The following is a 15,508-nucleotide window of genomic DNA, read 5'->3' on the forward strand; positions in this document are numbered from 1 at the left end:
AGTCATTGTTCGAACCGGGTTCAATACAGAGGTATCTCGAAGCCAGATCATCTGTAATTTGGTTCTCGGTCATGCCAGAGTTCTTTAAGTTGTGAATGAGTCTATCGATAGTGAGCCGCTGATTGGCTTTGGATTGTTTGTCCCCAAGCAGATGCTTGAGGATGTTCCACTTCGCTCCGCTCCTCATTTGCCCGTCGACGGCATTGCATACTTCGTCCCATTTCTGCCGAGCGAGCGTTTGGCTATGCTCATCTATTTTCCTATTAAGCTCTGCAATCCTTTTGCGTAGGCGTCTATTTAACTTTTGTGTTTTCCATTTTGCCTGTAGCGTGTTTTTGGCTTCTAGCAGGTGTGCTAATCTACTGTCCATGCGCTCTACCTCCTTGTCCGTCTGTACTTCCTTTGTGGAAGCAGCAACGTCTTCTTTGAGGCGAGCGAATAATTCCTCTAACGAGCTGTAATCAGTCTCGTCCTGCTTTCTGATATTCCTAAAGAGGTCCCAGTCCGTTACTCTGAATTTTCTGAGCGGCGGTGATGAGACCCTTATCGCGAGGCTGCTGATGTAGTGATCACTGCTGAGGTTCTCTTGTAAATTAGTCCACACGGGTTCCTCCGCATTCCTAACCATAGTCAGGTCAGGCGTGGTATCTCTGCTGACTGAGTTGCCAATTCTGGTGGGGTATCTTGGATCGGTGACCAAGGTGAGACCGCAAGCTGCGATATCTTCCGCGAGGGCCTTTCCCTTGGCCGTGTCCTTCAAGTATCCCCAATCCTGGTGTTGTGCGTTAAAGTCCCCTGCTATGATGAGTGGATGATTGCCTGCAATTTTACATGCTTTCTGGAAGAGAGCGTTAAACGTCTCCTTTCTGTCGGCTGGTGAGCTGTACACGTTCAGAATGAAAACGGATTGTTTGAGTCTATCGTTTGGGATAAGCTCGATCATAATGTGTTCAACTTTCAAGTCTGGCCTAACGTCGTGACGTAAATAGGCGAGATTCTTTGAGACGAATGCCGCTACTCCCCTTTTGCCCTCCGAAAAGTGTGCTTCTGCACGATAGTCGCGAAGAGCGATCACGTCGGTGAGCGTTTCCTGGAGGAGGATAACTGACGGCCTTTCGTTAGCAGAGCTAAGTAGTTGTTGCAAGACTGCCTTCCTTTTGCGGAAGCTGGCGCAATTCCATTGCCAGATGACTAGATTGCTTGCGTTAGCCATTTTACTTACGCGGTGTGGGCGTACCGGGCAGCGCGCGCTGCCTGTCGGATTCTAAAATTTGGAGCCTCGCGGTGTGCTCGGTCAGTTGGAGCTTGATAGGGCTAATTTCGGTAACTATGTCCAATCTTAGCTGGTCAAGCAGTTGTTTGACGGCCGAGACGTTAAGCGTCTCCTCGTCCATGGGCTCGGGGCCCGCCCTGCATTTAGCGCCTCTGTTGAGAGAGGTGGCGGCTGCTGCAGCTTGGCCGCCGATCGCGCGTTCTCTCTGCTGCATTTCTTGCAATAGTGATCTAATCTCAGATAATTCCTTTCTAAGAGACGCGTTTTCGCGCTCTAGTGATTGAATTTTGGCTAGCGTTTTCTCTTGGAGTTGCCCTTGTTGCGTAGGGGCATGGGTCTCACCTGTTTTGGTTGCCTTGTCCGCCCAGGTGGGTTGTGAGTTGTTCCGGACCTGGGATCCGCTCCTGGATCTCGATCTAGAGCGTTCCGCGGTGGCGTTCCTGGGAGCCTGGGTGGTGGCGTTCCTGGGTGCCTCCACAGGTGGCGTTTCGGCTGAAGCGGGGATTCCCCGACCCCCAGCGTTGCTCGTTGCGTTCTTCTTCTTGTTGCCGCCTTTCCTCCTTCTTGTACGTCGTCTCCTGACGACATAAGGAACTTGATACCTGTTTTTGCAGGTTTGGTCGCCGGTGAGGTGAGCGTCTCCGCAGAGCGCGCACTTCGGTTGCACGCATTCGTGTCCGTTGGTGGTTTGCAAAGTTCCACACTTTTCACACACTTTTGCGGTTGGTCTGGGGCAGACGTCGTGCCTGTGACCGACTCGGCCGCAGTTGCGGCAAGTTTCTATTTGCCTCTTGTACAGCGTGCAGCGTACCATGTTGGGGCCGCAGCGGACGTAGTTAGGCACTTTCATGCCATTGAACAGTATGATCACGGTAGTCGACTCCTTTATGCGCCTTACTCCGAGCACCATCGGGTTTCTGGGTGTGACAAAAAGACTTTGCAGCGCAGCTTCAGCAAGATCGGCATCAATGCCTCTGACCACGCCTCTACAGGTATTACCCGGAGGCGTAATGTAAGCCGCGATAGGGTGCCGTTTATCCGCCAGGATTATCGCCCGGACCTTCGAGTATGCATTGGCGTTCTTTTCGGAGGGTGTGCTTATAACAAGATATTCTGCATGGCATTCGCACACACGATATCCTCCTCGCCGGCCGCCGGGGGCAGCCTGGCCGCCATTAAAATGGCGTGCGTGACTTTGATTTGACTGCATTTTCGCACGTCCAGCCCTCCCCCTGGGCGGACGACAACTCGAAAGTGGGATTTGGGCAGGCGCGGTAGCCTGGAGGCCGCGGCAACCTTTGTTAGCTGGCCGGCTTGTTTGGCGCCAACGCGGGCGTCGTTTTGCCTTGCCTTGTGCGTCTCATTCTCGACGCGGGTTTTGTCCGCGTTCCGCTTTCTGTGAGCGGTAATCCAGCCGTTGGACTCGGCTTCCTCTTTGGAGATTTGCTCTCCCACTACCATTTCCTCGTGAGGCATGGCGGAATTTTCTAGAACGTTCTTGGGGGTCGGCCGAGCGAGCCGCCGCGCCTTCCCGCGCTGCGGCCGAGCCGATGTCGCACTAAGCCCAGATAGACTTAACCCTCGGTGTCGGAGAAAGGACCTACAAAAAAGGTTTTAGTGGACCTACCGTGATAACTGCGGTATCTAACTGTTCCTTGCAACTTCCCGGAAAGGTTCCAGTAGAAATTTGGAGGGAAAACACATTGGACCAAGTAGATCAGCGTCGGTTGGCGGAGTCGATGCGGACACGTCCGAACGCCACGCCGCCATGAGCGTCTCTCCAAGCGATCTCGAAAATTCCTCAAGATTAGCCATAACACTCTCTCGTCGAAGCAGCACGAGACTAAGCAAAAGCCGTTTGCGCAGTCATTTGCTACGAACGAAATGAATTCTACAAAAACAACGCCAAATTCAGTTCAAAGCGGGCGACCAGGACCACCGCCATCAATCCCATGATGCAATGGCTGGAAGTGCTGCCTCCTGAAGGGATCAGGCTTGTCGCCGCGCGCTGAACGATTCCGGCGGTGGGCGAAAACATCGGAAATCATGTTGGAGACGTCGGGTAAGGTAGTTCGTGAAGAAGGCGATGAAGCACCTTGAGATGACGTTTCAGTCGTCAAGGCCAAGGGTAGTCTTCGCAAGATGACAGCGTGCCTAAAGCTATGTCTTGCGGTAGAACGTGGCTGTATGGTCCGAAGTTTAGAATAGGCAGGCACGTAGAAATGTTCGTAACATTGACGACAGTGTGAGGAAGCGCAATGTTATGGGTCAGGGGGACGTCCGAATTAGGAGAGACGATGTAATCGCCGTCAGGCACAGGTGGGGAGGGCGAAATAACGACGCACGTCATAGCTTGGGGGGCAAGACGAATGTGCTCGGTTGAACACAATCTGTTGGAAACTTCCTCAGGGGGGCCAGAAGAGCAGGGCAAATTGAGCTGAACAAGTCACGCGGAGAAATCAATCAACGCCGAATGTGCCGATAGAAAATCAAGACCCAAAATAACGTCGTGGGGACATTCTTCCAGAATAGTGAAAAGGACAGAGGTCTGACGGCCGGCGACACTGACACGAGCAGCGCACATTCCTATGACGGCCAGCGTTCTGCCATCAGTGACCCGCAGAACACAGGACGCAGCAGGTGTGATGACTTTAGTCAGGTGTCGACGAAGATGGTCACTTATGATAGAGATGTGCGCGCCGGTATCAATTAAAGCTGTTACAAGGACACCATCCATATACACCTGAAGTAAATTTCTATTCGTCGGCAGGGTCAGCAGAGGAATTTCAGTCCGGGTCGATGTAGCAGCGTCACCCTTCGGAGCTGCACCCGTCAGTTTTCCGATGAGCGCCGGTACATGGGCGACGGAGAACGGCGAAGAGTAGCTGGGCGAGGCAGGGGCCGTCGAGGAGAAAGCGAATGACTCGGCCGTGTAGGTGGCGAGGTCTCAGCACGGTGGTAAGGCTCTGTGGGTTCTTCCAGCAGCGGGCGACTACCTGGTGAGCGATGGTCTGGTTGGAGTGGAGATCGAAATGAGCGTGCCCAGGTGTTGTGGCAGTGACGAGAAATATGGCCAACACGTCGGCAGTTAAAGCAAATAGGCCTGTCATCTGGTGTTCACCATTCCATTGGGTTACGATAGAGCCATGAGAGGTACTGGTTCCGCGGAGCCGGGACAGTAGTAGTAAAGGCGTCAGATCGGTTGATGGGGCAAACGGAGGGAACACCAAGGTTCGCCAGTTCTTCGCGAACGACAGACTGGATTAGGGAAACCGTCGGTCGAAAATCGTTCAGGGCATACGTCTGGGAGTTAACCGGCGATGCGGCCTCTATCTCTCGGCGAACGATGCGCGCAATGCTTTCGGACGTGGTCGGCTGCGGCGCGGAATGGTCTTCGCACGATGCTGTAGCGGCTGTATTCGGAAGACGGGTATACTGATGGACAATTTGACGGCCTTTAGCTTCTTCGAAACGTCTGCATTCACTTATGATGTCGTCGATGCTGGTGCAGTTCTTGTACACGAGCAGGTTAAAGGCATCGTCAGCTATGCCCTTCAGCACATGTTTCACCTTTTCATCTTCCGGCATTCGCTCGTCCACCTTGCGGCAAAGGGCAAGAACGTCCTGAATATACGTCACGTATGACTCGGTTGACGTCTGGGCGCGAGTTCCGAGTTCCCTCTTCGCGGCCCGTTGTCGCCCAACTGTCCTCCCGAAAAGGTCGCAGAGCTTTTTCTTACATTGCTCCCAACACGTTAGCTCCTCTTCCTGTGTCTGAAACCGGACCCTTGCCGTGCCGTTCAAGTAGTAGATCAGATTGGCTAACATGACGGTCTGGTCCCACCTGTTACTTTCGCTGACACGCTCATACAGCCAGAGCCAATCTTCGACGTCCAGGTTGTCGGTCCCCGTAAACGTGCCAGGGTCACGGGGCTGAGCCAAGATGACGGTTGGCATAGTGGGCACCGTTGTGGTCGCCGTTGTAGCTGCTTCGTCAGTCGGCATGGTGGTAACGGCCAGGCTACGTCCGCTTCGGAGCTCCGTCTCGCATGAGATGTACCCCGCAGCTCCACCAAAATGTGACACAAGAATGAAAGTAACAGTGAAATCTATTTACAGCTGATATTACAAGAGACAGGCAGCGCAGGCAACTCCATAACGTTGTTGTTTTCCGACACCAGCCCTTCTTCTTCCACCTTGTTCCCAGCGTTGTAACAATATCTATCCCCTCCAAGTTGGTGGCACGCGTCCCGATTTTTGACACCGGCCGCCGAGCGGCCGCCGTCGGACGCCAGAAATTCATTCTATGAGGGTCGGGCTTAAGTTGTCATAAAGAAGAAAAAATTTTCATTTCTTCGATAATAACATACAGGCATACACATACTACACAGCAGCAACAAAACTTTTTAATGGTTTCTTTTAAACCTGAACACAGACGAACACCTGCTGTTAACCTGGCCTGGGTGGAGCAGCTGTGCTAACTAACCAATGAATTAAAGTCATCTTTTTACGCAAAGCTCTCTCTTGCATCAACAAGGTAAAGCGCAAATGCTGCAGAATCGCGACAAAATTGTCATTGCTGGTCAAACATCGCTGCGAGCTCACGGGGTTTCGGCCCACCCAAATGAACACGGTACGCATCAAATGAACAGATATGTGTAGTTCATTTCCAAATATACGTAGTTATTTATATACTATATTCGAAATATACTAGTTATTCGGAACGAAACAAGGTTTTGAATTTAACTAATAGAAATCGTGATAAAACAAAAACACACACGAAAAAATTAATGCCCGCATGGGGATTTGAACCCATGCACCTCAAACTTCGGTGTCGTCTCTCCAGAGCGACGTGTTAGAGCACACAGCCACTAAACAGTGTTACACCTCTACTTTTCTTTTTCTTTACGGACTACTTGCATAGCCTTCACGGCGTTGCACCTGGTGTATCAAACTGAGTATAGGTTATCAGCCTGCACAAACAAACTGGAGCAGATGGTACAGCGGTACGGTCGCTTGCCTACGTGTATGTGCAAATGCCTCTTGAGATCTTGAGATGACTGACACTTACAAAGGTTTGAGGGCACGACGGGCACTGACATGGCCGCTCGCCTGAGTGGATGCGCAAGTGACCATTCAGGTTGCATCTATGTAAAAAGCTATGCAGGCACAAATGGCATTTAAATGAACGCTCACCTGTGTGGACCATGGTGTGTGTTTTCAGACAGAACAGTTTTCCAGTTTCATAGTCACAGAAATCACAGCGGTGGAGGCGTCCCTGCTGCTACTTCTCCTCCACGGCAGTTGTAGCAGAGGACGAATAAATTGACCCTGCACAATGAAAACAAAACTGCACTTACGAAATGTCAAAGTCAGAACACACAGATGCTAGTGCTGATATTGAGCGTTTTGCTCATCCAATCAGTCTCAAGGGTGATCTTAAAAAATACAAAACAAAGCACTGCTGGTCGACCGTTCTCAATTGCTCATTATACAGGGTGTCCCAGTTAAATGTAGCCAATGCTTTAAAAACGACGGAGTGTGCTAGAAAGCTCAAACCAACTCAGTGGTGTTGAGGTTTGCGTGTCCGAGTCTGTGGTATGTTTTCGTTTTGAAAACTCAATTAATTAGTATAAACTAATTGTCTAATTTTTTAAATATTGTCTTCACTAAGAAAGTGCCAATACGAAAGTTGTAGATCACATTTGAAAATGGCCCACTGAAGTGTTTATTAACTAAGTACCATTGATAGAACTTTTTGTAATTGCCTTTAAAGAAAGCCCGCGAAATATCGCCCATTTCAGCGCTCCCGGACGACCGATCAGGAAACGAAATCCGCTTATCTCTACAGCGGTTCCTGGTCGGGCTTGGCGTTTCCGGTGGCCGCAAGATACGCGCCAGCAGTTCTTGCTGGTAAAATACGATCGGGAACGAATAGAAGAACATGACAATTGCATTTTCCTTCCCGATGACAGTTCTGCGGTCAGCAGTTACTCAAACCCGAGTTTTTTTTTTTTTTTTTCTTGCGTGTTCGAGCTTCATTCCACAAGTGGAGCGAATGATAGGTTTATGCCAATGTCACTTACAAAGGTTTGTGGGCACCACGGGCACTGACATGGTCGCTCGCCTGAGTGGATGCGCAAGTGATCATTCAGGTTGCATCTATGTGAAAAGCTATGCAAGCACAAATGGCATTTAAATGAACGCTCGCCTGTGTGGACCATGGTGTGTGTTTTCAGACAGAACAGTTTTCCAGTTTCACAGTCGCAGAAATCACACCGGTGGAGGCGTCCCTGCTGCGACTTCTCCTCCACAGCAGCCCCAGCAACCTCCCACCCTCAGGTAACCTTCCGCCTGACGCTACCTCGCACCCACGGGACGTCGCATCTCTACAGCTCCACTTGCCCACGTTCTGCCGCAAGAACCCGCAGGTTTGGTTCGCCCAGGTGGTATAGCGCCCGCCTCGGCTGCGGGAGGTTGTGGGTTCGATTCCCACCGCCGCCGGGCACCCACTGCACCATGAAAGGGTACAAGCGTTCCCCGGCCTGGCGTTCGGCTTCCTTCAGGGGTGATACGCTTGGGAACGGAGCCTGCGCCCTGAATTCCCGTCGAAGCCCTCGTGAGCACGGAAAAAAAGTGATATCCCACACGACTCTCATAAACAAGGCAATTACAAAAAGCACCATCAATGGTATTTAGTTGCAAACACTTCAGTGGGCCATTTTTAAATGTGATCTACAACTTTTGTATTTGCACTTTCTTAGTGAAGACAATATTAAAAAAGTTAGACAATTCATTTATACTAGTTAATTGAGTTTTCAAAACGAAAAAAATACCACAGACTAGGACACGCGAACCTCAACACCACTGAGCTGGTTTGAGCTTCCTAGCACTCTCCGTCGTTTTTAAAACATTGGCTACATTAAGCTGGGACACCCTGTATATTATTATTATATCATTAATATGATTCCTTAGTGAACAGGTTTATAAAATCCAAACATACTTTCTTAAAAAAGTGAAGTTTTGCACAGTTAAAGTTAATGAAGTGAGAGGAGGAGTGTACCGCTTGCATGTGCTGTCGCTTCAGTTAAATAAAACAAGCTTTTCATTCCACGTTGCCATGGTGCAGAAGTAGTTTTCATGATATCCTTGATAATAACCATACAAAAACAATACGCATACGTACTACAGTGCAGCAAGAAAATTTATGTAACTGTGACCTATTTAACGTGATTTCTTTCTAAATGACAAACTTGGTGCATGAATATCTGTACATCATACGTGCATGTGTTATACTATGTGACCATGTTAAAGTTCTCATTTAGTTTTGGTCCTTTACTACAGCATACTTACTAGTAACAACTGCAATATAATTGACGTCATTATCAAAACAGTAGAATAGTGGTACATCTGCAGTTATCATTAGAATGCCAACACAGCCATCTCCTGGACAAGCATAACCTCCTACATCACATAGTTGTTCACAATGCAAACATATAAATGCGCGGTATAGTGTCCCCTTTACACTGAGCTTACAAAAGCAAAAGCTTTTCTTCGATAGAATGCACCACCTGGGACAACAAGAACGTTCGGGAAATTAAGTCTTGAACCGAGATCAGATGGCTTTGGTCGAACAACACCATTATTACAAGTATTTTGTGGTTTTATGCTGGTATTTCATCATCTGAGCTATATACTACATGCTTAATGAATAGAACACAAAGCACAAAGTACTTTTTCTGCATAGTGTGGTCAGTTGCTGTTTCAGCATTTTCTCTTGTTTATTGTCATCACCCGAGTTGTTTTATTGTAGCACTGTTTTGCTAAGCCTGAAAGATATCAATAACAAAGAAACAAGTAGGTGGATCAATGATGATCGCTGAATAATAAAATGATGAATGTTTCCTAAAAGGTAAACCATGTGTGCCATCTCGGAATGCAAGAGCTACCTTAGCAAAGAACAAGCAATGCACTCCATCAATGAACTCCACGGTCATGTCCACTGTGGAGAATGCAACTAGGAAAGTGCAATAATATGCCATTCTTTTTACAAGACAACAGAATGCAACACAACAGGTAATGTACAGCATAAAATAAATTGCATGAGCTATATGTCTGGTGCTACATACAATTATCAAAATAGGCCACTAGGCATATAGTGCTCATATACTCCCATATTTATTTTATCCAAACCGGTGCATTAACCGGATACAAGAGCTGAGTGCGCATCCCCATATAATCGCACGCTGCTCCCCTTGTGGCACTTGTGGCACACACTGTCCATGCCGTTCAAACTGAATGAGTAGACTAAACTCATTTCAGGCAGAAAGCAGTGTACACCCCCCATTATCTGATCATCTGCCTTTATTTTGTGTTGTCGCGACAGCCATTAAGCCCACTTTGGCCGAGCGCTGACCCAGCATGTTCAAGCTGCCTCAGCGAGAGACCGCGCAGCCTCCGGCAAATGTGACTCCTTAATGGGCATGCGCACCAGCCGCCTGCCTCTGGGTCAGCGGAGCAATGACGGGTTATGTATACTGTGAACAGGTATTACATACCTGGCCACACAACTGTCAACAAGTTTCACATTACTGGCCACACTTTTGTCTCGATTGAACCCAGTGCCGCTTTGTATCACTGACGGCCACGTGGGTTGCTTGCTCCGGCGTTCGGTTTAAGTTTCAAGGTGGCAATAGTAACAATGGCATTGTGTACAGTGTATATACTATTGCATGGCTCAGTAAAAATATGGCCTCATAGAAACATAACAGGAGAAATAAGGAACATCTGTGGCGACAGGGCTTCAAGTACTGCACTTGAACCAGTGAAGGAATGAACTAAGAACATGCATCACAACATCCCGCTCAAAATACAGATTCCTCATAAATATCTCCTAATGAGTGCAATCAATGGCAATAATGAAACAGTTTTCAAGTGCCACCACTACATTCTCTTGGAGCATGCAACGCAATTAATACGAGTTAATGATACGAAAACAACATTGGATGCTATTAGTGCCCAAGCATTAAAATATCAACAATTAACAACGCACATTCCCTTTACACAATCATAAATTTCACACCGTGAAACACATAGTGCTGACTAAATTCTTAATCACAATTAAATTCTACATTGTTGCAAAGGAACGTCCAAGACAATGACAAAGCTTGAACCCAGAATAAACTAATAAAAGAAAATATCCAAGAACCAATATCAGTCCTAGAACTTAGAGGAAAGACAGAGATGAAACATAAAAGGTCACGTCACATCATGCGCCAAACAGTAACATAGAAAGAACCAGTCACACACGTGCCTGAAAATTTATGAAGATACAGCCACTAACAAGAACATATATCCCTAGTAGTAAACATCTTGTATTGTAAGAGTGCGAATATACTTTCCAATACGAGTGACACACATGCAGGTAGAGGAAGAGGAAAACAAAGGTGTTAACAATTAACTTGTCTGGCTAGCATTAAGGCACAATACTGCATGCACAGTACAGCCACTAACAAGAACATATATCTCTAGTAGTAAACATCTTGTATTGTAAGAGTGCAAATATACTTTCCAATACGAGTGACACACATGCAGGTAGAGGAAGAGGAAAACAAAGGTGTTAACAATTAACTTGTCTGGCTAGCATTAAGGCACAATACTGCATGCACAGCCTTTGATAGAGAATTCATTTGAAAGGCAGAGAGGTCGTCCTGAGCGAGCATGCTCTGGCCTGCTACTCTGCACAGGAGAAAAAGGAAAGGGGACAAAAAAGAGTGATGGAAGATGACGATGAGGACAGGGAGAAGGGGTGCATATATATAGTAACACAGTAGTTTCCTTAAAACTTTGTGTCTAATCCGGTGGTCTTCAAGTAGTCCAGGGCAGCCCTTGTTGCTATTGAAGCTACTTTACAGTCAGACCATGGCGGACAAAATACTACTTTCGGACAATGGTTGTCTTCCAATGCCTGTTAGCGTCGAAACCAGCATCTTCCGCTGTTATGCATAGAGAGGGCAATCGCAAAACAGATGTTGGAGAGTCTCCGACACTTGGAAGCGTTCACAGTTCAGGCTGTCCGTAAGGCCAATCGGATGTGCATAGCGTCGACTGAAGGCGACGCCCAGGCTAATCCCGTGAAGCATGCTTGCTTGGCATCGCATGACTTTTGCTGGGAGGCGAAAAGTCCTCTCACAGTCTATTTCCCGCAGGCGCCTGTACCGATGGTCTGGTTGAGCCTAGTATTGGCTGCGCAATCTCGCATGAGCGTGGTCAACAAAGAGTTTACATCGCTCCACGAGTAAGGAATCTTTACTTCGATGGCTGTAGGAATAGCTGTCCTTGCTTCCCATGCTCACAAGTGCTTTGCGAAATTGTCTGCGACTGTTTTTCAATGTTCTTGCTGCTCTGTTCTGAATCTAACACTGGTCCCGCAACCTGATCCACTGCCGTGGTGGAAATGAATAACTTTCATTCATCACAGCATATGGATGCCAATTTTCATTTGCTTAAAGACGTTTATGCCCACTTTGTACAGTCAAACAAAAATCAGGCTGAGGTGGTTAGGCAATAAAATCAGGCAATAAAGGCTAGTCAGAAAAGCATTGAAACCAAAATTGGCTGCATACAAAACAGACCTAGAAGTATTAGAAGAAAACACCAAATCTCACAATAATTTAAACGAAACCGTAGCTAGCGTTCAAACACCAGCAGATAGCCTACCCATCCAGCACGATGTCTCAGAATCGCGACTCAATGAACTAGAAGACAGATACTAGCGCAATCATCATCTTTTTAGCATTATTCCTGACTCATGTGAATCCTGGAAAGAATCTGAAATGCGCGTAAATACTGCACTCACAGGTGTGATTGACAGCCTTCCAGAAAACGCAATCGATGCCCCCATCGCTTGGATTCATACGCAGAGAACAAATGCCGTCCCATAGCAAAATTTTCTAATTACAAATTGAAAGTAAAGATACTAAGCGCTCCCACAAAATTAAAAGAAAAACATTTTGTTGCAAGTGAGGATTTTCACCCGCTACGTGCCACACACGTAAAAGGTACTCAAATTTGCCAAAAGCCAGCCGAAGCCTGCCCCATTTCAGCTCCGATACAGAAACTGTAATGAACAACACTACATGTATGACTCATCCGCAGACAACGCAAAAGAGCAAACACGAAATGAACACCCTGATAGACATCAGTTAGGTACGTCCACAGGCGTTGTATCAGTGGCACCGGAGGGGTGGTGAGTGCAACATATCCCACAAGCCTGTTCTTATCTGCAACATACGAAGTGTTATTAACAAGTGTGATCTAAGCTCTGCAGTTGATATTTGTATCCCTGATATTGCCACACTAACAGAAGCACAGCTGCATTCGCAAATATGGGACCACGAACTACTCCTAACTGCGCACACTTTCTCACTTTATCGATGCGATCACACAATGCAACAGAGAGGTGGCACACACTAGCAATTTCCAGCGAACTACAAACCATGTGGGCTTTAGTTGAACCTAACCAAGAAAGAATTATCGGCACTTCTTACCGACCTCCCAATTACTGCTCTAATTTCATTAATCAATCGCATGACGTTGCCAATACTGTTCTATCTCGTTACCCCAGATTACCCGCGCTTTTGCTAGGTGATTTTAAGATTCCTAATATTAACTGAAATCCTGAATCCCCCGTTATGAATCTATTTCCACACTAGCCAATGAACTTTTAGAAATGTGTTCCGCTTTTTCTTTTTCTCAACTAATTATGAGACCGAGAACAATGAAAGCCTGTTACAAATACTCTCGACTAAGTTATAACATCACGTGAGCCCAGATCTCGTTTCGAGTGTTCATTATTTACCTGGCTTCAGCGACCATGTCTTCTCTCCATTTGAGATTGCACTCTCGAGCAAAAGATAAAAGATAAACTTAAGACAATTGTGAGCATTCTTCTGCTAATTTCAAACCTATTAATAAACTTAGCACTTTCATCGACATTTCCTCACCAATTTTAATGATTGTATGTTTAAACTAACTTTACCTTGTTGATAGCTAAAGTTAACTACTTTACTAACAAGTTCATTCCCACTCCCTCTGTCGTTTCTAATAACAAAGCACATGGTACAACCGTAATATTAAGCGCTTATCGAACAAAAAGAAGTGTGTTGATAGGTCTGCTAAGCTCCCGACACGACAATCGATGGGCTGCTTACCAGCTTGTCTCGACAGAATACATAACTGCACTTGGAATGATAAGCATAATTTTCTACATAACAACACTTCTATACACTAACAAGAGACCCTAAAAAGTTTTGGCCTGTCATAAACCCAAAAGATAATCATTTCATAAACCACATTGACAGTACGGGAATTGCCATCCCTTCGTACCTGTGTGCATAAGTCCTAATGAATAGTCTTTTCAGCGAATTCCTCTGCAACTTCCACTACCTCAAGGCCGGCAATGCAGTACTGTGACTACCTTCCAATGTCTCCTATTACTACTGACCCGACTGGCATAGAAACCTAATCATTCGCTAAAGTTTAGTCACACCCTGTTGCAATTCAGTTATTCCATGATTTTTAAAGAGCACCATAACTGGACAATTGTTCTCTCCCTGACGATTGGAATATGAGGAAGGTGATACCACTTCATAAACAGGTATCAAGCACTCTTCACTTAATTATCGGCCGATTTCACTAACTAGCAACCCATGCAAACTACTGGAACATGTTCTGTTTTAAATGTGGTCCAGTTTCTCGACTCAAGCTCATTTTTGTGACACTCAGAACATCGCTTTCGAAAAATAATTCATGTGAAACTGAGCTCATAATGTTCACGCATAACACAACATCATCCTTGATGATGGTTCCCTGGCAGTCTGCATTTTTTTAGACTTTTCGAAGGCATTTGACGAGGTGTACCGCAAGTTATTACTTTTCAAGTCAAGTTTACTTAACCTCGATTCGAACTTCTCACCTGGCTTGAATGCTTCCTACTAAACATTCCCATTGTTTTTGTTTTTTTTTTTCTAACATGACTCCCCACTAACTCCTGTGAACTCTGGCGTACCACCCCAGGAAGCACCCAGCTAGCTAAAGACGTCTACCTTCCAGCTTGATCTAGCCAAGGCCACAGCCAGTAGCCATCTATTGTAAGCTGTACTCCTAGACCTAGACCTCTACAAGCCAGCTGGTAGATCAGCTAATGCTCCCTCCACATTCGCTAGTAGCCATCTGCTGAAGCACTGCTGTAGCTGCAGTGTAGACTTTCTATGTTCAGTCTCGTTTCAGCTTTGCAGGTGCTATGGAAAGCTCTACTTAACATGTTTTCAATCCTGGAAGGTTGAATGCTTATTTTACATGTCACTACAAAAGCAAAAGAAAGGCAATGACCACAGTAAAATTTTCACTTAAGACTGTGGTCAGTGTCCCTGTGCGAAATAATTCCCAACCAGATGAGCTGTTGTCAATCCTTTGATTACATGCCACTGTAATATTGTACCGATACCAAATTGATAATCATTTAAAGAAGTAAAAAATACAGTGCAACAAAATATTTTTTTCTAAATACATAGCACCAGTACTTAAATAGTTATTCCAACGTTCACAAAGAAATGTATTTGGGCTCTGTATATTGTTCGCCCACACCTTCCTTTTAAACTGCAAGACAACAGTTTTTTGCCTAAGCTCGTGCAGTATAAGCCTTCTAGTGATCAAATAGCATCAGCATTCAGCAAGTTTATTATGTACCAAAATTGTACAAACATTATTGGAGTTTTAATACGAAGTCTGACGTCTGCCACTTCGCATGTATGGCAGAAAAAGCATTTTTTCATTATGCCCCTTTATCTTTAGGAATTTAAGATACAGCTTAAACAAGTGTTGCAATTCAGTCTAAACATTGAGTGCACATAAAACATTGCAGTTCACTCATTTTGTTCAGTCCATTCCCCATGTTCGAGCGCCATGCCAGTAATTGCTCTACTTTTCAGAGTCAGAAGGACCTGTTGTGTACCGATTCTGGACGCCGAGTTCCGCAGATGACAGAGTTTTCGTCAATCAACCCTGGGTGTTGAAGAGCGCCCTCTTCCGGCCCCAAGAGTATATATATATATGCCAGTTATAATCAAGATGCCCTGTTCGTTTTGTTTCGTGACGGCATAAAGAGCTATTGCGATACCGCCTTGTAGTGATAGTGCCTGCGATAGGACTCACGCAGCAACATAAACTGGACGA

The 15,508-nt window shown here is 46.3% G+C and overlaps 1 protein-coding gene across 1 annotated transcript in view; it reads right to left on the bottom strand.

The window, feature by feature from the left end:
- LOC119453607 (zinc finger protein 239-like) overlaps positions 1-15,508 on the bottom strand; it is a 30,175-nt gene that overhangs the window by 11,059 nt on the left and 3,608 nt on the right. The window contains exon 2 of the mRNA XM_037715663.2: positions 6,470-6,604. Within this exon, the coding sequence (XP_037571591.1) occupies positions 6,470-6,482 (13 nt within the window). The 5' untranslated portion in view covers positions 6,483-6,604. The remainder of the gene's footprint in view (positions 1-6,469; positions 6,605-15,508) is intronic.

Source organism: Dermacentor silvarum, chromosome 5 (assembly GCF_013339745.2).
Source record: "Dermacentor silvarum isolate Dsil-2018 chromosome 5, BIME_Dsil_1.4, whole genome shotgun sequence".
Classification (NCBI taxonomy): domain Eukaryota; kingdom Metazoa; phylum Arthropoda; class Arachnida; order Ixodida; family Ixodidae; genus Dermacentor; species Dermacentor silvarum.